At 37.2% G+C, this 22,437-nt stretch overlaps 1 protein-coding gene across 1 annotated transcript in view; it reads left to right on the top strand.

Annotated features, from left to right (window-relative positions):
- Positions 1-10,132: 10,132 nt before the first annotated feature.
- Positions 10,133-22,437, top strand: part of SCAF4 (SR-related CTD associated factor 4) — a 36,767-nt gene continuing 24,462 nt past the window's right edge. The window contains 11 exon segments of the mRNA XM_019473072.1: positions 10,133-10,212; positions 10,827-10,871; positions 11,764-11,925; positions 14,244-14,379; positions 17,056-17,195; positions 17,746-17,922; positions 18,298-18,398; positions 18,907-18,954; positions 20,101-20,209; positions 20,560-20,727; positions 22,211-22,296. Of these exon segments, the coding sequence (XP_019328617.1) occupies positions 10,141-10,212; positions 10,827-10,871; positions 11,764-11,925; positions 14,244-14,379; positions 17,056-17,195; positions 17,746-17,922; positions 18,298-18,398; positions 18,907-18,954; positions 20,101-20,209; positions 20,560-20,727; positions 22,211-22,296 (1,244 nt within the window). The 5' untranslated portion in view covers positions 10,133-10,140.

Here is a 22,437-nt window from a genome sequence, read left to right as displayed (position 1 = left end):
CAGGTTCCCGCACGGGCCGGGGTGGGGGGAGGCGCTGAGGGGATCTTCGGGCCCCCCTCTCTGCCCCCCACCAGTTTCCTCCTCGGCCCCCTGGAGAGCGCCCGAGCCGGGATCCCTGTTACAAGGCGTTCCCGCTGCGTGCGTGTTGTTAAGGAGGGGGAAGCCGCGTTTCAGGGCGCGAGGCACTTTTATTTCCTCGCAGCGGTTTGGCGAGAGACCTGCCATGTGAACAGGCGGCAAATAGGATAGGCTGGAGGTTGAATAGAGAGAGGGAAAACTGCGAGGGGGCTTATCTCTGTATAGAAACGATGCCTGGGGATGGGACTTAAGGGATCGACCCCAACGCTAGGGACATGGGAGGTAGGTTGGAAAGCGTAAGGCGTTCAGTCTTCTTTCGTGGTACACAGAAGGTCACTGTCTTCTGGTGATTTTTTTTGATTCCTTAGTCAGCCAGTCGGAGTTGGAAACAAAATGGACCGTGATTGTTTTTTGCATAATATGTAACAAAATAGCCTCTGCTTTATAAAGTTTCTGACACATGACTTCAAACGATTCTTAAGTTAGATGACGCTCGCGCCTCAATTTGATGATTTGACTTTTGCAGGTCCTGTATGGACTATAGAACATGCATATTCTCGTTGCAGATAATCAGTTAAAGCTAAGCCAGAACCTATTCCAGAATGTTTCATATATTTTGAAGGTTAGGTTGCTGTGCATGTTTGCTGAACAGAAACAGGAAAAATGGCAGACTACTCTCATGTGATGAAGTCATGCTGTGTAAAGTTCACTCTCTGCAACTGCTTGTCATACACACACACACACCTGAAAATCTACTCATTCTTAACGAAATTATAGAAGTACAAAGTGAAAAGTAGATAGCATGTACCTCCTGTTAACGGTTTTCTTTTTATTTATTTGCCTGTGTTATGGGTGTATTGTGCTGTTTTGAACCAGTGGTATGGAAGGGTACAAAGCAACCTTCCCAAATGCGTTAAAATAGAATGGCACGCATGCGGCATTTTCAATTTTGGTGTAAACAGAGAACAGAAATATTCTTACCTACCTAAATATAAACAGAAGTTCTAGCAGATGATTGCTTTCACTTCATTCATTTCAACATGTTGCTACCTGATAAAACTTAATTGTACAGACAGTGCTTAGTGTTTCTCAAACAATAAAACCCACTTTTGCTGATCTGGTGGTGAAAGTCTGCGTGACTTTAGAGTGAAAGCAGTGTTTCTTGGTATTCTGTGACTAATCTCCGTTTTAGAAATGGGCATGTTTTATTTCATACATCTTCCTCTCAGATGTAGTAAAAGCGTGATGCTTTTGTTTGATACAATCAGAAATATTGAGTGAAATTCTGATGTCTGGCTGCTGAAAGGTAGTAAAACACTGGATTTCATCTGAACATCAGTTACAGGGAAGAAGACTATACTTGCTAAAATCCCTTCTGCAATCATTTGTACGTATGACTAGTTCTGTAGGACTACTTATGCGTAAAGCTAGCATGTTAATAAATTCAGGGTTTGTGTAATTACTGTCCTGTTCTCAGAAGGCATGTGTATGACGCTAGCTAAGAACATAAAGTCCAGTTCTTAAACTGTTCTCTTAACTTTCCAGCATGCGTTTCCTGAAGTTGTGCGTGCAAAACAATACATACTAAAATAAAGTGTGAAACATCTGAAACTTTTTTGAGGAGGGCAAGATTTACAGTCAGATATTGTTCCATTTCTGGGCTTTCTCAGTGAAAGCGGAGAAAGTGAAAGAGCTGTTTTACAAAAGGTATCAACGTTATTCACAGAATGGTGGGAATAGCACAGTGAGTGTGTGAGAACTCATTTTGTCTGTAAGACTGTCTTATAATGCATAGACGTTGTAAGGACTAGAGAGGTACCAGTCTCTGTTCACTGAATACTTAATTATTTTATTGAGAGTGGAGTAGCTTCAACAGTGAAGATCGGGGTATCTACAGAATACCCTGTAGGTCAAGAATTCCTGGACTTGCTGGCTGTACAATACCATTGTAGACAGAGAATTGCAGTTTTATAATGGCAACTTTTAACTGCAGCAGCCATGAGTTTTGTGCTGGACTTCCCATGTATGCTAGAGGTGATGCGCTTCCAGCTTTACTGTCTCTTCTTCTGTGGAGGTAGCAGCTGTCAGCTCTTTGCCAGTCTACATGAAGAAGGAGATGCCACTTACTGCTTCAGGTGATATGATCATTTGGGATTTTTTTGGGGTGGGTTTGGCAATTACAGCAATTTCTTGAATGGTGGGAGGTCCAAGTTCAAATCAGGCATCCTCTAAGCTATTAGGCTGTTATCCTCTTCTCAGACAAAAGAGCTTAAGGGAGGAAGAGAAAAGCACCAGCAACACTTTTATTTATGCAATTTGAACCGTTTTGTTTTGGCTGAAGCTGTTCACCCAGTCCAGTAGAAACCATTAGTAGTTTTGGCTGACTTAGGTTCCAATTCTACTCGGAAGTTCAGTTTCTGCCCTTTGGGTTATAGGCTTCTGACGGTATGTATGATTATGTTGCAGTGAAGTAACAAGTTTCTGCCTGTCAGCTAATTGTGGTAAGTATGTGATCTTAACTGCCCATCTGAATTGTGAGGTAAAACTTAAATATGGAGGTTTGAACTAGCACGTTGCACTTAGCAATTGTGGCAAGCTAGGAAAGAACACTTAAGAGTCAATTAGTTTGGCTCTGGCAATGGGTGGTGACTTAGACAGGTTGTGTAATTTGATCGTGTTTGATTGTGTTGCCCATTCTCTTAGTCCTGTTCTTTGTACCTATATTTTGAATGCAAGTTTACCAGTAGATGTGCCTCTTAGAAATTCTTATTTTTCTACAGGAGCAAGCACATTTTTTGTATTGACCAAACACATTTGCTGCTTTATTTTTATCCAGTTGTACTCTGAGCAGATACTACCAACTGAATAGGTGGGATTTGACAGTTATGTAGTATAGTATATTTTCCCTGAGAAAATTAGTTCAAACTGTATCCTGGAAGAATGAGTTAGAATTCATGTACTGTTAGGTGTATATGTTGTGTTAAATTAATAGTACAGTGTAAGTAAGTCACAAAAGGTAACTTGATAATGATGCAAAACTGTTGTGTTTTTAAGAAAACAACATTTTTCTAAAAACACAAAACCAAAAAACCAACCAAAACCACACATCCATCATGGTTTATAAAGGTTTTAATCCTTGTCATGTTTTAATTTAGGGGATATGTGTTTCCTTTTCTTTAATCTGAAAAACTTGAGGGATAGTTCACTGGTTATAAAAGTTAGAAATAGAGATTTCTTCACAGTCTTGCTGCTGGAAGTAGAATAAAGTCAAGTTTCCTATTTGGTAATCTTATATTTGTATTAATCGTGTGTCTCAGGTTGGTAACAGTTAATCTGTACCACCAAAACAATTGATATCCCACTTAAGCGTGCCTAGATCACAAACAGGATAGATATTTTGTGGGCTGTTTCTTTAAAGTTAGAGCTGCAGCGTTCTTCTTTACTATTTATCCATATTCAGTGAACTGGACAGTTGTATTTTTGAGCTAGTACAGCTATCTTATGCTATTGGTAAGACTTCATTTTGCATGTTCTATTACAATGTGTTGCTCCCTGTCCTTCCCCTCCCCTCCCCAGGTCCTATAAATAGAGGTTAGCAGGATATCCTTCACAGTGGTTCTTCAGCAGCTACTGGAACTCATGAACCCCAGTTAGATTCCCTCTGTTGTATGGCAAAGCAGCAAGGACACAACTACCAATATCTGTGGTTGCAGGAAAGATTAACGTAGTCTTTTGTGCGTTTTGGCACCCTTTGTCTCTTTAAGAAAACGGTGAAAGCTGCTACCTGTTGTAACTGCCTGAAATGATTCCCGTATTCCAGTAGGTGCAATAGGTGTTTTTTTTTTAAGTCAGTGCTGCCTCCCACATGTCTTGGGAGAGTTCTTAAGCAGCAGTTCAAATGCTGTTTGGATGGGGTAGAGGGAGAGAAAGATAGGAGAGTTACACTGGAGTTTTAGAGTGAATTTAGTGCCTTTTTTAAACTGTGAGACCTGGACTGAAATTATTGCAGAAGTAGTGTGCAGCTCTTTCGGGATGGAAGTTGCTTTATTGCTTTTATGACTGTGTCACGGTAATTGAAGGGTCATCATCGCTGTGATCCTGAAAGAGCTGTGTCTATTGCTTCTGGTCTGAACTGTTTGCAGGAATATTGAAAGCTGTGGCATTCTAGTAGAGATTCTTGATAAGAGAAGAAATGAGATGAACAGCTTTTCAGGAGACATGCTGGACTTAACGAGCATCGCACTGATCCAAAGAAGCAGATAAATTTCAAAAACATTTGTGTAGAAAACAAAATTCTATTCGGTTTACTTTTATGATGTCATTTTCATGCGAGTGTCTTTTGTAAAGATGTTTCTGCCCAGTGGTTCAGAATTTGTGAATGGTCTTTCTAGGCCACAGAAATAGCTTAGTTGATGCTTACTATTTGGCTTCATTGCCCGGGGTTCATATCTGGTCAAGTTTAAATCTCAGTATTTTCCAAAGAATGTAGCCTGACAGCCATGAATTTTATGGTGGTCTCTTACCTTCAGCAGCACCTAATGCTTGGTATGCTTCACAGCTGATGGTCAAGAATTTAAAACTTGCATTGATCCTCTGAGACACAGCTTAGCAACAGAAGTTTAGTAGACATCATTATCTTTCTCCTTTTCTTAGTAGCTCAAGGAAGAATGGGGACCTGAAGAGGAAAGGAAGCAATGAGTTTTATAGAGGAAGGAAAATGTATGTGGCTAACAGATTTTCTTTGGACCCGTGTGTATTTTTTAAAACATCTGACCTTTTAAAGATCTGATCATGCATTAATAGTAATGGTATTTTGTTAACAAAATAGTAAGTATGGTATCTGTGCTTGTTAGTCACGTCTTCCATCATCCTTTTTTTTCTGTGGGCACATGAACAAATAAGTACAATTGTATGTCTATAAGTGACTTGTAGTTTGGCTGTATCGGGTGGTTTCTAAATGCATAAATAAAATACCTTCAAAAAAATAATGAGTGAATGTAGAGTACTGACTGTGTCATATGTGTGTATGGAGTCTGCTTACAGAAATGTTCTTGGACACATAAGACTTGATGAAATTGTTGAGGGTGTGTTAGACTGCTCTGAAAACTGGAGAAAGGAAGATTGAACGAGAGTATTGTAAAAATGACCTGAGCACTCAATATCCACTAATCACTAAACACTGTGTTTCTTTCTGTAGATCACACTTCTATCTGTGCTGCTTCTATCCAGTTGATGCAGAGCAACAGCGAAATGATTCCTTTTAAAAACATGGTGCTTTTAAAAACGTGCAGCTACAGTGCACAGACTTCCAAATACAGGGAGGGAGGTTCCAGAAATGTTTGGAAATTCTTAGATTGAAATTGTATCCTAAGCTAGAGCTTGTGTAAAACAAAAGTGTGTTTTTTTCATACTACTTTCAACAGGTGAGACTATTATAACTGAAATAGGAAAGTTTTTCTTATGACCTTTGCCTTAATGATTTTGATAACATTTTGTGGCTAAGCCTTTCTACTAGTTTTTTCTACAGTAGTTTTTCCTTGTGTGTGAAGAATCCACGCAGACAGCAGGAGACAATTCTTAAACTACTGAAATTATCAAACTGAATAAAGATATAATTCTTGAATAGTCCTTGGATTAATTAGTTCTTATGTAAAAATAAAGTTTCACTTCACCTCTTTTCCCCTGCTGTCTCTCACCCTATGGTACCCCCCCCCATCCCAGTGAATGGGATACCCTGGGTGGTTTTCGTTGCCAAATGAATGGATTGGGGGCAGTGGGCAGTAGAAATAAAGGCAGAGCTAAACTGCTTTTTTCTTTAGCCAGTGGTGTCACTATATGGGGAGGGAAGGTAGAAAACAACTAGGAGCTGTTTTTTTTCTCCAAACATCCAGTTACGGTCGGTAACAGCAGCAATTCATTTCTAGCAGGTCAAGCTTTACAGGGTAGAGCATTCCAGGGACAGGCTCCTGTTGTGAGGCAGTACATTGGAAACACTCTCAAGCTGCAAATTATCATTGCCTTTGTTACATCTATCACGTTTCTTTTATATTTTAAATAAAGTGTTAAGTTTTTGTGTCTAGGTTGTTTCTTGAGCTGATCATGGTGCCCTTTGAGGAATTAGATGTATTATTGGAGGGACGGTCCTCTGAAAATAGGGGCTTTTTTCATATATTGGTTTGGGAAATGAGTATGAAAGAAGATCCAAGTCTAATTGAACATATGCAAATGTAAAGTACATAGGTGTGTTACTGAACAGTTTCCCCTTCTAACAGTGAAAATCCACGAGGAACTAGTAAGGTTGTTAGATTTACCCGTCTTTAAAACATGGTTTTGACACGTGTAACTATGATACTGAAAATTAAATAAAAATCAGCTTTAAAACAGTCATTTGGTATTCTAAAATCTTACGAAAAATTAAAAAGGCAACAAAGTTTTGATGCGCTATTCCAAGAGATAGTGATGGGGGTGTGTGTGAAGAGAGGGCAGAATACATATATATATACACACACACACATATATATGCATATACATATCTGTGTGTATATATATGTATGTGTGCATCTGTATTTATATATAAAAATATTTGCATCTCAATTTGATGCATATTTCAGCTGTAGTTCATCCTGAGCTGGAACTATCCGTGTGTACTGACCTCATTGCTTTTAGTATGTTTTTGTTGCTGTTGCCCAGCTGTAACAGCAAAGGAACAATTTACAGTGATCTGCTCAATCCTGTTCCTCCAAAGCTCTTGTTTATTCCTGCCTTATTAGCCTAAGTTTCAGCCTCTCGTGTTCTTTAATTAATGACTTCTCCAAGCTACCATATTCTTTATTGCATCCTCCCTGGCTACTTCAGTGCATCTAGCTGATTTCCCTTTTCCTGCCCTTTGGCAGTTTCTTCCTCCTTGGGGTTTTTTTTTTTCCCTCTCCCCCACCCCCTGCCACTGGTTGCAAGGTCATTGTTGGGATACCTTTTAAGACACTTAGGTTTTTTGCTGCCACTTGTTTATTGTCATCTTCTGTCCTGCTATGAGATCTCCCAGTTTCCTGGTTCTCTCAGGTTGTGTTCCTGAAATACGAACGCTGAAGTGCTGCTTTCACACTGGTTTCTTTGTTCGTTATATGGGACTGGCTTCTTTTTCTGGAGGACCAGTTGCTTCTTGGCGTGTAAAGGAAAGGATATGGAGTGCCTGTCTTAATGTTGGCTCCTTTTTTCCTCCTCCATCTCATTTTTCAAGCCTTCTGGTGGTTTGTTTGTGGGTGTTGGGTTTTGGAAATTTTTGTCTTTCATTACCTCTTAAAACAGATTTTCCTGAGTTTTAATAATAGCACTGACTTTGTTCATCAAGTGTATTTGCACTTATTCTAAAGAACTATATTAAAAAAACAAGTCAACTCACAGACACCTCTCTCCTTCTGTCTTTTATCTGACAGTTTTTATTTGTCCATACTGTGATTTCTCAGCAAGCAGGGATGTTAGCTGAAGTATGTCTTACTGCTTGAATGGCCTTGAAAATCAAACATTCTGCCACTAGAACTTGCCTTTTATGGAGATTAGTAATGGAAAGTCATGGTCTTGACTTGATGTCGGTGTTGGAAAAGGTATCTGGCTACCACTGTCTTGAGGGACAATTTTTCTTCTTTCATATCTCCTGGAATAGGAATTGAATTAAGAAAGTAAATACCTTCTTGCCTAGTCTTTGTATTTTATTGGTGTAAGGCTTTCATTTTGTATTGCTGAAAGTCTTGTTATCACTTTACTTGCCTGTAAATACTTGGCCAAATTTTTTTATCTTCTGCATTGTTTTTTTCCTTAACTGAGACAATGGATAAATCTGTTTAAGTTGGTCACTTCACAAGTATCTTGGAACTTTGAACTGACAGAAAAATAAGAGATAAAATTTTAAATGACATCTTACTTTCCATTACACTGTCAACTGAAGGTACTTTTATTCTTCAGTTTTGCTTTGTGGCAAATAATTGATTACGTTTTTGGCTAGTATTCAAGGGCTCTATGTTTTCTTTATTGTGAAGAGCAAAATCAAATTATGTAATGCAAAACCATTTTTTCTATGATTTGTGGGTAATATTTCAAGGTAAAAATGATTATGTGTGTGTAGGAAATGTTGAAGATCTCCATGGTTTTTTGTACTGGACAAATCATGACAATGTAATGATCCTACCTTTAGTAAACCACAGCTTAAATAGGAAGTTAAGGTTATGGGAAGGATAGAAAATAATATTTAACGAAGCAGAGCACCTAACCATGAGCTGTGATATAGAAGGAGGAATTAAAAAATAGTACCGGGATGTCCTGGCTTCTCTTTCTGCTTGGAAGATGGGAAGGAAGATTGGAGAAGAGCGAATGGTCCTGACAAGCCAATGTGGATTATGCTTTCAGGTCTAATGACTAGTAGAACAGAAGTGTGCCCAGTACGCCATAAAAACATAGTGTAGCATACGGTGTAGTTTTTGCAACTGGTTGTTTTACGATGTGAAATTACAACAGCAGCTTATGGAATATATAGAATTCACTGTCGATCCAGAGTAGGCAGAGTGGTCTGGAAGGGGGTGAAATGTGCACTGGATTTTGGTGTCTTACTGGTGTATGTGCATGCATGCTTATGAGTGCCAGGCTGTAGGACTGTTATTTAAAAACAAACCTCCCCAAATCCCTTATTTCCCTACTCTCTTAAAATGCTCCACAGGAAGCAAAGTACAGGAAGAATGTCATGCTGTTCAGGTGGTGCTGGGGTCCTGCGGAAAATGTATCCCTCTTCCCTCAGCTTTCTGTGTTCAGCCCTTCACAGATGTTTCATCAGCTCTGACAGTTCTGTGTGCAAGTTTTAGTTTCTCTCCCTTTCTGAAATGTGAAGCTAATACTTGTTTTCAGAGTTACGGTGAATACTGGAAGACAGAGCGGTGTCTTTTTTGAATGCCTAGGTTCAAGGCTTTTTGAAAGTGTTTTGTAATAAATTTCCTCACACATGAGATGTAAGTCATGGTGATGCTATTTGTGAAAATGAAGTTTGGGGTTTTTTTGCGTAGAGTCACACTTTCAGATTTGAAGAGCTGAACGTCCTACCTGTATCCTACATGTTTTGAATATAGAATATGCTTTCTGTGAATTCAGACTTCGGAAAAAAAAAAAGAGTATTTAAATCTAGCACCGCAGAATCCCTTTTTGTGCTTAATGGTCTTAACAGAATAGCACTCTTCTTAACTTCTGATATGATTAAAACTCTTTGAAATAGTGTGCCTGGGCTATGTTTATAGAAACGAGATCAGAATTATTCTCTAAGTCGGGTTCACAGAATGCCTCAAACTGTCATCTGTAAAGACTAGTAACTTCTGAAAACTTTGTCCTTGAGGAATTAACTTTTCCACTGGGTGACATTAGTATGGAGAATAGAGCAGAGGATTCGCCAAAACAGTTGGTGCAGTTAATTTTAATAATAATATGGTGTGGTCATAGCAAACAAAATGGTAAACATCTCCATTAAAGACACTTGCAATGCCTGTATATAGCAGGATAATTTGACAACTTAGTATTGATTTGATTGCCTTGATGGATGAAAGTTGTCATACTTTCATGCACATTATTTTAAGACTATAGGATTATGTCAGTCTAGTTATCTGTAGGGCCGTCCTAATATTTCTCTTTGGTAAGTAGATACTCAGGCTAATATAAATCAAGCTGCAGTTATTTCTGTTTTATATTGTTTTTGTAAAATAGCAAGTTCCCATACCGTAAGTTAGCAGTGTCTGTACCATAAGTTAGCAGATACTAATTTTTCGACACAAATGGAACTTTGACAGCAGCCTTATCAAAATCTGGTAGATCAGTGAGTATGGGTTAGTTCACAAGGAAGACAGCTTTGAACATTGCCTAGAAAGATCTTCCTGTTAGTCTCTTTGTTTCAAGGGCCAGCCAGCGTTGTAGCGATACAGTGTGGAATGTCAGTAATCAATCAGTAGTTTGAAATGTTGTCTTTTTGGTTAACTGCTTAAACTTCAGAATACATCTTTAATATTTGTTTTCTCTGTTTAGCTCTTTTCACTGATGGAGATGAAACCTCCTATTTCCCGAGCAAAAATGATTCTCATCACAAAAGCTGCCATTAAAGCTATTAAGGTAAAGTATAATAGAACAAATATGAAACTGTAACAGTAGCAACGTTTTATTATTTTACTTATAAGTAAATGCAACTCTGGATTTCCCAGTCTTAGCTTCATAGATGTTTTATTCTAGTTGGCATTAAGAATGTTACCTAGAAACAAGTGGGTGGTGAATATCATCTCTTGGTTTTAGACTGGTAGCATAATGCCAGCTTGATTTTTTTGAATCGTTGCTTTTTAATGCTATACCCACTAGGGTGTTGTGATTTCTATGTAATAAAATTTTAAATGTTGCAGGATGCAACTGCACCTTAGCATATTAAAACATAGCAGACTTGCTTAGAAAGTAAATCCAGAAAGCTCTCACTAATACTCTAGAAGCAGTATGTCTTTTGTGTACACACTGACTCACTTCTGACAGAAAGGATGGCTTGTTTCTGTGTGTTCCCCCCATGAAATCTTTTTCTCTGTGCTTGATAGACTTAGCTTGATAACATACTTCTTTTTAGAATGTGACTACAATATTTTGTAGTCTTTCCTAAATGGTAGTAAGCAAAGAGTTGAAATACTTCTAAAATGATGCGCCACTGTTGAGTAGATGATAAATTAATTTATGTGTTTATTTTCCAGCTCTACAAGCATGTTGTCCAGATTGTAGAGAAATTTATCAAAAAGGTAAAAAGTAAAAAATAATCTACTGGTAAAGATATTGTCTGCATCTGTTACTAAATATTATTAATAATGCTACTAAATAATCAAAAAGGCTTCTGTTATTCAGGTATTGAGGGAGGAAATTCTGTTTTGTTAGGATTTTATACATTTTTGGTATCTCTTTGTCTGTATCTTCTCCTCATTTTAGTTTTCCGTAGTACATTAAGAAGGGGAGAAAAAAAAAATATTGTGAAATTCCCCCTTCCTCCTCTATCCAGCAACTGGGGAGGAAACTGGAGGTACTGAACTTCAAATTAATTTTCACTGGCTAAGATAATAAATATTTTCAGAAAATAGTTTCCATGCTTGCCTAGGCATGTAGAACAACAGGCTAGAATGTAATACTCACTAAAACCAAACTGTCATGCTGCCTAGAGTAAGTTCCTCTGAGTGAACAGGAAAATACTCTTTTTTCATTCAAAGTCCTTCAGAGACCTCCAAGGAGAAGGACTTTGCATTAAATTCTGGAGAATAGTCTTGGTGGAAGTAGTTCAGTGCATTGAGTGTGAGGTAGCTTGAAAGCAGAGTTGTGACAGTCTGTACTGTAATGTAGTAGACCTGTCGTTGTGGTTACATGTTGTCAAGCTAAAGGTTCTTTAAAAGCAGTGATTGAGAAGATAAAGGCTGCTTCAAGCTATCCAGGTATATTTACTCTGTCCCAAATGTGAAAGCATGTTTTTCTCCTTTCTTTTCCATTTCTATAAACAAAACAAAAGTAAAGCACTAAGAGAATTCTACATAAAAGAATTTAACTTTTTTTTTTTCTACCCTAGTATACTAAGTATAGATTTTGTGTAAGGATCTAAGGTGAATGCATAGTATCACTGCATAATGGAAAATATTTTTATGTTTTCAGTGCAAACCTGAATATAAAGTCCCTGGATTGTACGTTATTGACTCTATTGTTCGTCAGTCTCGTCATCAGTTTGGAACGGACAAAGATGTTTTTGGGCCAAGATTCTCTAAAAATATTACTGCCACATTCCAGTATTTGTATCTCTGTCCATCTGAAGACAAGGTACAACTATAATTTCTCAAGTGTTGTTGTGAATTGATAACAGTGCAATCTTGGTGTTTCCACTTACGTGAAAATTAACTTGGTGATTCTCTATGTCCATGGTAATGAATGTTGTTATATGAAATAGTAAAACATGCTGAGAAAGATTATCAAAGGTGATAGTTAAATGAAAGTTCTAGTTAAAATATTTATTTTGCCTAACTTCATCAGTTTTGTTTTGCCTACGCAGACACTTCAACAGTGTGTGTGACTATGCCAAAACTTTTCTTCTTGAGGCTCCTTCAGGAAAACTTACTATGGAAGGTGGTGTCTCCCACAAAAAGAAAGTGTTATAGGAGACGCTCCAGTGTTGCAGGCAGTGAAAGTTCTGCTTCCAAATATTTTCTAAGAAAATCATCGTGTTGATTTCTTCAGTCTTTACAAATCCCATACTTGAGAATTTTCTTGCTGCTGTTCATTGTCAGGACTGGTTTAAGGCCTCGGTTTTCTTAGTTTTGCTGTACTTGCTGTTAGAACAGAGGCTCAGAAAGTATCCTGAATTCATGATGGTCCAGGTTGCTACCAACAGAAGATGGCTTTTATACCCTCTGTCAGAACAATTTCAAAAGACTCCCAAGATAAGTGTGCTTTAGAAGTTGCCAATTGGTTTCCAGAACATTGCCTACTTGCTCTTTTTCTTAATTGTAGTACTGTAAGAGCAAAGTGCTCTTTTTGTAACTGACTTTTTCCCTAACTTTCTAACTAAGCTTTTGAAAGGCTTTGATGCTCTGTAGTTTTCTAATGTGGAACATTTAGACCTTTAGGCCTTGAATCTGATATTCTGGAGCTTCTGGGTTAATACCCTGGTGAAATAGAGCAGTCCCTTCTTCTTTCTGTCTTTTGTGGTTACCATTTTGTTCATCTAAATGAATTAGACTATCCATTTCCTTTATGGAACTACCTGATCTCTCACTGCGAAAATAATTAAGTTTCCAGTAGGGGAATAATACTACTTATAATATGCTTGCTTTAATGAATTTCCAGTACCTAAACAAAAAACCTGATCTGCACATACACAACAACTATGGATGATATCCAAAGAGAATGATACTACTTTTTTTTTTTTTAACAGCCTTTCTGTAAGATTAATATGTGACTGAAAACAAGGGTATTGAATTTATTCATTTTCTGGCCTTCATATTATTTTCAAGTCTTTTGGAGAGATAGAATACCCAAAGCCAAAAAATGCTGCTGTTTTAAAGCTAACTGTTTTTCAGACCAAAATCTTATTTAACTATAGCCATTTCAGGTTTCTCTCTAATTGATATTATTGTAGAAAACATTTTGTGAAATTCTTTAATCGCTTAGCTTATGAAAGTATAGGTGGGTTTGCATGGGTGTATATAACTGAGTCACAGTAAGGCATTTTATTGTTGAAACAAGAAGGAACAGAATTGCTTCATTCTTAGCAGTTACAGTAGAAGTAAGAAGTACTTAAAATGTATATGTGTGCAGATCAGATGACTAAGTATACAAAAAGGACAGGTATGTCAATATAACATGTATTCTGACTTTTACCTGCTTGTATGTTCCAACTGAAGCAGCACATCTAGTTAGATATTATTGTTTAATACTGGGCAAAAGAAGGAAAGACTAATTTCCAGCTTGTTCCTGAAAGCTTCATTGTTTGTAATGTTAAAAAAAGAAACGAGCTTAAAATAACAGCTGACAATCAGAGGTTCTAATTTAATCTTTCTGCAGTGATCAGTTAGAATGTTTTCCACTTACATTCCTGATCTTTTGAATAATGACGGAGATGGGTTTTCTGGTGTCAACATAGAATTAGTTGGGTTAGTAAAAAAAAAATTAAAGCAAACAATCTTCTATGTAACTTTAAAGCTTTGTTCTAGCATTTTATGGTCTAATTGCTCCTCTCCATTAGAGTTTTTCAGCTTATCTTTCATTTTCTCTGTCTCGTCGCATTTGTTGTTTGTTTCACCCCTTTATGACCATCTGTGAAGAAATGGTGGGGCTGATGTGACTTCCTCTATTGTATACCAAACCTGGATTTTCTGACTGGCCAGAATAGTTTTAGAAAAATGGCACAAGTTGCTTTTTATTAAAGCAGATGGTAAAATAAGTTGGCAGTTTTTATCTTTGCCACGTAAAAGGTCTTGCTGACCTATGTGACAATATAGGGGTTGTTAAATAGGTATGCCTTGATTATGTTGAACTCCTATACTGTTCAAACCTTCTGTCTCAATGTACAGAAGATGAATTTGGAATTTGTGAACTAGGAAAGCTGTTTTTAGCGGTGATGCTTGCTTTTGTTTCAACAGAGTAAAATAGTCCGTGTCCTGAACCTTTGGCAGAAAAATGGAGTATTTAAAATTGAAATAATTCAACCTCTTCTGGATATGGCAGCAGGAACTAGTGCCACTGCACCAATGACAGAAAATGCTACTAATAATGAAGGTATGTATGACATTATAACTTCGAAAGCTGTTTTTAGCGGTGATGCTTGCTTTTGTTTCAACAGAGTAAAATAGTCCGTGTCCTGAACCTTTGGCAGAAAAATGGAGTATTTAAAATTGAAATAATTCAACCTCTTCTGGATATGGCAGCAGGAACTAGTGCCACTGCACCAATGACAGAAAATGCTACTAATAATGAAGGTATGTATGACATTATAACTTCTTCTTTTAAAAGGGCAATTGATAATAGCTTGTTTGCTTTCACATTAAAGCGCCTACTATTAGTTTCAACAGTAGCATATTAATAAACTCAACTTTGTTGTCACAATTATGTGGAACAGCTGAACTCATTGTAAATAAATGCTGATACTGTACTTCAGAAATTATCAGAATGTGAACACTTGGAAAATAGCTGGAATTTATATCGTGTATGCATATGTACATACATATGTGCACACTTTACTTACAGATACTTCAGTGTCCCCTCTTAAAAAAATCTTTAGTTTTTTTTCTTTTGGTCTGAAATATTTTTCTGTTGTTTCTCAATTTTATAATTCTGATGTCATTTTTTAAATGTTAGAATCTGGATAAGTAAAGCGTGATCTTACATGTTAAGAGCTTCATCTTTCTTTGAATCAACGTAGTATCTGAAAGCAACAGCTGTCAGTCTCTTTCAGTATGCAGCCCCGAAACATTTTAACTGGTGTTTCAAATCCAAATTCTTGAACAGTAAATTTATGCCGGGCAGTAGGCTTTTACACGGGATACTGGTGGAAAACCACTGACCTAAAGAGTAAAGTAATGACAGCCTGCCCACAGTATTTTCACTGACCTATTTGATGCCACATAAAAAGCTGGTAGTGAGGTTACTGGATTGTGGATGAGACTATGCATACCACAATTCTCTCTTTCTCCGGAGGGCCTTCTTTTTGAATTTGCACTCTATGTTTCAGACTTAGCATTGGTAACCTCCTTATTTATTGCACTCATGCATGTTGGAGTAGGACTGGCAAAAAATGTAACGGAGCGAGTGAGGTGTGGTGACAGACAACAAAATAGTGATGCACACTAGCATAAGTGAATTTGTCTCCAGCGGTGTTTAGGAAAGCATATCCCATTGACATGTTTTATAGACATGGCAGGGCAGGGGGAGGGAATGTCTGAGCATCTGAGCTTGAGTGCAGACTGGTGGCTATACAATTTCATTCTGATACGACAAGGGCACGGCACTATTTCCATCTTTGTCTCATCACTAGTAGCTAACAGGTTGGGTGCCTTCTGCATAGATTTTCATGTACAGCATTACTGATTTCAGTGAGATTATTCAGATGCAGCAGAGGGGATAATTTGGCCCTGAAATAAATATGCTAATGAATAATAATAAATATATTAATGCATTATGTGAAATAGAATCTGTTTAGCTCATAATGCTACAAAGTCTGTTTAGCCAAAAAAAGAGAGAGAGAAATGCAAATTTTCTCTCTTGAGCAAGCAAATATCCTTCTGAATATATATAGGAAATAATTTGGGAGTTAATGTATATTTAAAAACAATCACGTATCTTTTTGCAGTATTTTTATGTAGCATCTGACTTCTGGGAAAATATTATTCAACACATTTGTCTCTGCTTGCTGCATGTCAACACTAGTTATTTAAACTGCAAACAGATGAATGGCTGTAAAGAAGTTGGTATTGTGAGGCAAACACATTTGCTTAGTAGCTCAAACTAAAAAATATTTCTATCTGTGGGGGGTTTTTTTGACTGTCTCTCCTTGTATAGTTTTATAGTAGTCCATTAAAACATATTTGCTAAAGAATAGTTACTTGCTCACAGCATGTAAGAATTGATGGGATTGCTGCTAATTTACTTTGTACTGGCAAAATGTTTATTAAAAAAACCCATTGTAATCTAAAGCAAAGAGAATGGGAAAGCTGCATGTATGGACAAAGCTAATAGCATGTCTTAAAATGTGATCTCAGTTTTAGTAAAGCTCAGTGGAAATGGGAGTCTTTTCCTGGAAGAATTAGTAAAAATTATTTTTATGGTAGGAGGATTTATCTATCAGATGCAGGTTTGGCTTGTGCCTGTGCAAAAGTGGCATGTCAACAAACCTTATCAAAGAGAGAGTTGCTTGTGAAATAATTTTTTAAAACCTTTAATTATTACCAGACATTTCAGCAAAAGTTCAGTTACTGCTAGAAAATATTAAGAGAAACTCAGTTGCTCTTAAAATGAACCATTAGATGATTGATTTGAAATATTCATCCAAAAGATTGAGTCCAGAACTTTGTAACCAGAACTAACGTTTTAAGTGTATTGATACGCATTTCTTAACACTGTTTAAGTAATAGTTTTTCTCTTAACTTTTCTAAAATCGTACAATTATAAACATTGAGTTGTGATCTAAAATACCATGCTGGACTAGCTTTCAGATAGGCCATTTTTCTCTTGTTTTCTTTCTTGGTGTATATAATGCGCAGATGTGAGCAGTGAATGGAGCAGTTAAAGGCAAAATGAATAGAATATGCAATTTGGGGTAGTTTAGAAAGGACTTTTGGGGTTAAATAGAATATTGTAGATAGACACTTGTTTTGAGGAAGTAGATGTATGCACTGAAGAGTAAGATGAATGTTTTGGAGTAACGTAGCACTTTCTCAATTCCTATGAAACTCTCAGGTTCGCCGCCCCCTCCAGCAAAGGTTCCTTCGGACCCCCCTCAAGTTACTGCTAACTCAGTACCTACTGTGCCACAGTTGCCCAGTTCTGATGCCTTTGCGGCTGTAGCTCAGTTGTTTCAAACCACGCAAGGACAACAGGTAACCTGTTTATATTTGGTTCCCTTCGAACTTCAGTTTTTATGTTAAATGAGGGGAAAAATGATGGAAGTAATATCCTTGATTTGAAGCAAAACAAAAAGCCTCCCTAAGGTCTTCAGTGAAAAACTTGTAAGAGTTAGTGTCAGTATTTGAATGATCTGTGACCCTTCTATCCAGTAATTATGGTATTTGGGGATAATTAAGTTATATATTCCTAAATAATTAGTTCTGAATTGATGCAGTTACAAAGTTTCAAGAACAGGCGGAATATATCGAACAAAATATTGAATTTTATTGTTTGGTCCTCTTAAACGTTTGCAGTGTTGAAAGGCCTGAGTACTGAAATCTTAGGATCTGCTGAATTTTGCCACTGAAGTATTGAAAAAATTACTTTTGGTCTTGCTGAAAGTTCTCCATAGTTCAGTCAGGTTGTTGATGGTGTTCATCCTGTGCCATAGTCTGGTTTGATGTAAAATTTATATCCTACAACTCTTTCAATACTATGTGTTTATATAAGAATATATACCTAATACTATATATGTTTTTGTAGCTTCAGCAAATTCTTCAGACTTTTCAACAGCCTCAAAAACCCCAGTCACCGGTCATAGATAACACTGTGATGGCTCAGGTTCAAGCTATTACTGCTCAGTTGAAAACTACAGCAGCACAGCCACCAGAACAAAAAGCTGCTTTCCCACCGCCTGAGCAAAAAACATCATTTGACAAAGTAAGTCTTCATTTCTTCTTTGTGTTTAACTTTTTCAGTTCAGCGGAAGACTGTTTGATGGATGCCTCGATGTCCTCCATTTGTTAGGAGAAAAATGGTGCAAATTTTGTTTCTTCTCTTTCCGTTTGGAGGTCGGCTTCCTGTTTTTATAGCCGTTGCATTTTCTGAAGCTGAATAAAACTGGTTTTGGACAGTTGCTGATTCTGTATTAGAATATAGATTTTTTTTTTTTTTTTTTCCCCCTCCTCTGATTCTAGCCTTGTCTTTAATTCCAGAGCTGTTAGATATATAGTAAGACTTTGATAATAAGGACATTTTGGCTGCCAATTACATAAGATACAGAAAAAATAGTTGGCTCAATGTAATTTCTTTCAGAAGCTGCTAGATCGGTTTGACTATGATGATGAACCAGAAGCAGTGGAAGATTCAAAGAAAGAAGATTCAGCTCCTTCTCCTTCAGTTTCTCAGCCAGCTTTGTAAGTTTTGTGTCATAATAAAATTAACAAATCTTTGTTCTAAAAAAATCTTTAGGTTAGAAAGCTGATTAAAATTCCAGGTTACTTCAGTGCTTAACTGTTATAGTCCAAAGTTAAAACGTTGTTAACGTCTTCTGGTGGGGTTTTTTTTGTCTTTTTACTTTGGTGATCGGTGTAGGTTTGGCATGTTGCATCGATTGAGGAATGTGTTCTATAGAGAAAAGCTCAGTTCTGGTTTCAAGATGAGTTCCATGTTTTTATTGCACAACTGAGTGTGTCAGGGCATTGTTAGTAATCAATCAGCTGGATTGCTTTGCTGGCTGGGGAAGTGATGCTATTCCAAATATTGTGGTAGTTTTAACTATTTAAAAAATTAAAATTGGCTTTGCAGCTTTACGTTCTCAAACATTAAATACCCACGCAAACTAACTCAGACTCCTGTTTCCCTTTTGATATGCATTATGATAAAGTCTTAAATTACATGATCACATACTAGTTTTTTCCACAGGACCTCTCTCTCATTCAGTGCACAGGCTGGATGGTGCTCAATACCTGGGTTAGTCAATATTTCTTTTTTCCCTGCTTCAGTATGTGGCCCCATGTCTTACTTTCTGTATATGCCATCCAAACCCTGCTCTGAAAAACAGAATCACTAACTTTGTCATTAGCTTTCTTACTGTGTTTATCACCTTGAGCACTTTAATGTTCCACAAGTATTGGTTAATTAAAATGCCTTTAAAGTAAATTGGTAGTATTTTCCCTATAATACAGATGGAACTCTGGAGTACAGAAAGATGAGGTAGGTCAAACATAAGCACTGCTTGTGTATGCCCAACTAGAGATCGTTGGACTAGGCTTTTCAGCATGTTTATGTTCTGTTTGTAGCACTTCAAAGCCTCTGTCCTTATTACCTTACAGTTGTGTAAGATGCCTCTGAAGATTGGATTCCAGTAGTCTCATTTTGGGCACACAAAATCAGTAATGCTCTATATGAAAAACTGATCTGTCCAGAATCATCTAAGAATTGTATGGCACCTGTGTCTTAAAATACTACAAAGTTCCATTTCACATCACCACGAAATTCCTTTATCTTCCTGAAATCCTGTTCAGTTTCTTACACAAACTGCATCCTGTAAACAGGTCCTATTAACTGCACAGACCTCATTAATTCCCTGAGCACTGTCCATTCTGTGTGTTGAATCGGGAAGTGAATGGCATTACTGTAATCCTTGTGTGATATACATATCCCTTTCTCCTCTGCCCTAAATTCCTCCCAAACCAAAGTTTTTTTTCCCAGCAAAAGTATGGCCAGTTTATTTTCCTTGAGGAAAAGGCTTACTTCTTTTGTTCCCAAAAGAGGAACTGGAAAGGAGGAAAGTTAGCTTGAGGCAGACAACCTTCATGAAAAATTTCCATAGACTGAGATCTTTAGCAAGATCATTTAAGTACAGGGGGAAGAGAGGCTTAAACCTTTATGTAGCATTTCTTTAAATGTTAAAGGACTACTCTTACAGTGGAGAAAAGATAAGGAAGCCACTCTTTCTCCTTTTTTTGTTTTCACTTTTTAGAGAGGAAATGGGTTCGTAATAAAGATAATTTTTCTGTCTAAATTTGAAGCAAGAATGTGTAAATGTGCATAGAAATAAAGGCAAAAAATCTGTGTATCTACTGACTTGTCTCACCAAACTATTCCTGGTTTTAGTGGATTTCCAGGAGAAGGTATACAACAGCCAGTATTTCCTCAACTCCCAAATATGGATCCTTTTCAGCAGCGAATGATGGGAATACAACAGGATCCAATGCGTCACCAGGTAACTTCAGGGTTTTCCCTTGTCCCTCTGTTGTGTTATGTTTTCTATCTTTTGTTGTTTTCTTTGGCGCAGAAGTAAGGAAGCAGTGTACCTATTAGTGAAGAGTGAATATAGCTTAGCCCTCCAACTTCCCCAAGAAACATATTTTTGTTCTCTCTTCCAGTCAAGCTTTGAAGAACAAGATTTTTATTTTATACACTTAAACACTTGACCTACTTAATCTTTCTTGGGCTTCTGGTCTTTTATTGTGACTTTGGAGCAGAGATACAATTCTACTTTAGCAAACTGGGAAAGCTCATGTAATTTTTTTTCCTAACTGGAAGTTTTTGTGGTTTTTTGCTTCTTCAAAGGTTCCGCTTCCTCCTAATGGGCAAATGCCAGGTTTTGGTCTCCTGCCTACCCCGCAGTTTCCACCCATGGCTCAGCCTGTGATTCCACCAACAGCACCTGTGCAGCAAACTTTTCAGTCTCCTTTTCCAGTACAGAGTGAATCACACATGCAAAAACCACATCAGCAGGTGAGGACCCCTTGCAGTAAACAAACTTAAATGCTCTAATGCATGTCTTTCTCAAATATGTATAGTTTTTTTCTATATATTATATATATATATTATATATATTAACTATAGTTAGTTCAGGAGAGGAAATTTCATGATAACCATGGATGTGAGGGTAGCTCATCTGAGAGAACGTTGGATAGCTGCAGTGCTACATGACAAATCTGGTATTTCAGAAGTCTAGCAAAACTAGCATATGTATGCTTTATGCCTCCTTTTGTGAAAGACTTTGAATTGCATTTTGTCCTTCCGCTTCTCACTTTCCCTCATCCTCCCTTTCCTGTCCCCATCATGCTTCAGGAATATTTTGTTCCATGGAATTCTAACAATGCAATCTCATTGTAGAGAGAAACTGTGGGAAAGTTAATTTTTAAGGGCCTAGTATATAGCTAATATAGTGGAAATGGACTCAGATGTCTGTAAAAGTTTAAAAAAAATCCAAGTGTTTGTAAACACCTCTCTCTTCCTAAGATTTTGGAGGATATTGTTGGTTTGGTAACTGGCTGCTATTAAGAATAAATCAAAGAGCAAGTCTATTTATGAGCCTGTATTTAAAAAAAAGAAAAAGTTGAATATATTTGCCTCTTTTGTTCCAAGAAAATGAAATCCTAAAATGAGAAATAGAGATGGTACCAAGCTGTCTTTATGTGGTGACCTGTGATGTCACAGATTCTAGAAATAAGTTCTTGCTTCCTGCTTGGAATAAAGGGACAATTCTCAAGAGTATCTTTGTAATTAGTTTTTTAGTCTTGAATTCTGTTGAATCAGTACATTCTGAGAGATTGCTTGTTTGGATGTTCCCTGCCAGGGTCGCATCATGAAGACTACTTAAAGTTTAGGCAGGACACAGTATGTTCTGGAGTGGGAAGCTGTAGAGGATTTGGGGTAGGAAGGAAGAGCTGTGTTGAACTTACTGTTTTTGGTTTTTTTTAAGCAGGTTCTTACATTTTATGTATTGTTTTGATGACTTAACTGCTTCATTCTTCAAATTTATTGTTTTGTAATTTACTTATATATATGGCTTGAAGTAGTTTCCTATAACATCTTGGAGAAAAGTTTTCTAGTAGATCTTACTTTGCCTGTGATTTTGATGACAGAGCAAGATCCACTGACTGACTCTAAGGAATATAATCATATTCTGTGGAGATATATGCGGTGCGGAAATTGACTAAAATGTGGAAAAACAATAATTTGCAAATTGAAAATGAGAATTTTGTGTAAATTATTCTGTTTTTGCAGTGGTTGTATTAAGTTCATTTAATACCTGACTGTCTCCCTATTAGTGACTACGAAGTATTGGTGAAGCTTCTGAGGAGAGTTGCATTACATTTTAATTTCACATATGTGAATATTCAATGCAATTTTAGTGCTGTTACGTAATTCCTCTAGGCATAAAATGAAATAAAATGCTTGCGCTACTCACCCAGTCAACTTAATATTTTAGGATATGGAAGTGGAACAGCCACCTATTCAAGAGGGAAAACGGCATGTTTCTGACAACAGAAAGTCAAGATCTAGATCTGCATCGAGGTAAATTACCCAATGGCATAGACAGTGGGATCGAGCGCACCCTCAGCAAGTTTGCAGATGACACCAAGCTGAGTGGTGTGGTTGACATGCCAGAGGGATGGGATGCCATCCAGAGGGACCTGGACAAGCTCGAGAAGTGGG

This window comes from Aptenodytes forsteri, unplaced genomic scaffold, assembly GCF_000699145.1.
Source record: "Aptenodytes forsteri isolate BGI_AS27 unplaced genomic scaffold, ASM69914v1 Scaffold2, whole genome shotgun sequence".
In the NCBI taxonomy this organism is placed as follows: Eukaryota; Metazoa; Chordata; class Aves; order Sphenisciformes; family Spheniscidae; genus Aptenodytes; species Aptenodytes forsteri.
Note: the sequence above shows the minus strand (reverse complement) of the source record. Positions and strands in the feature narration are given on the sequence as shown.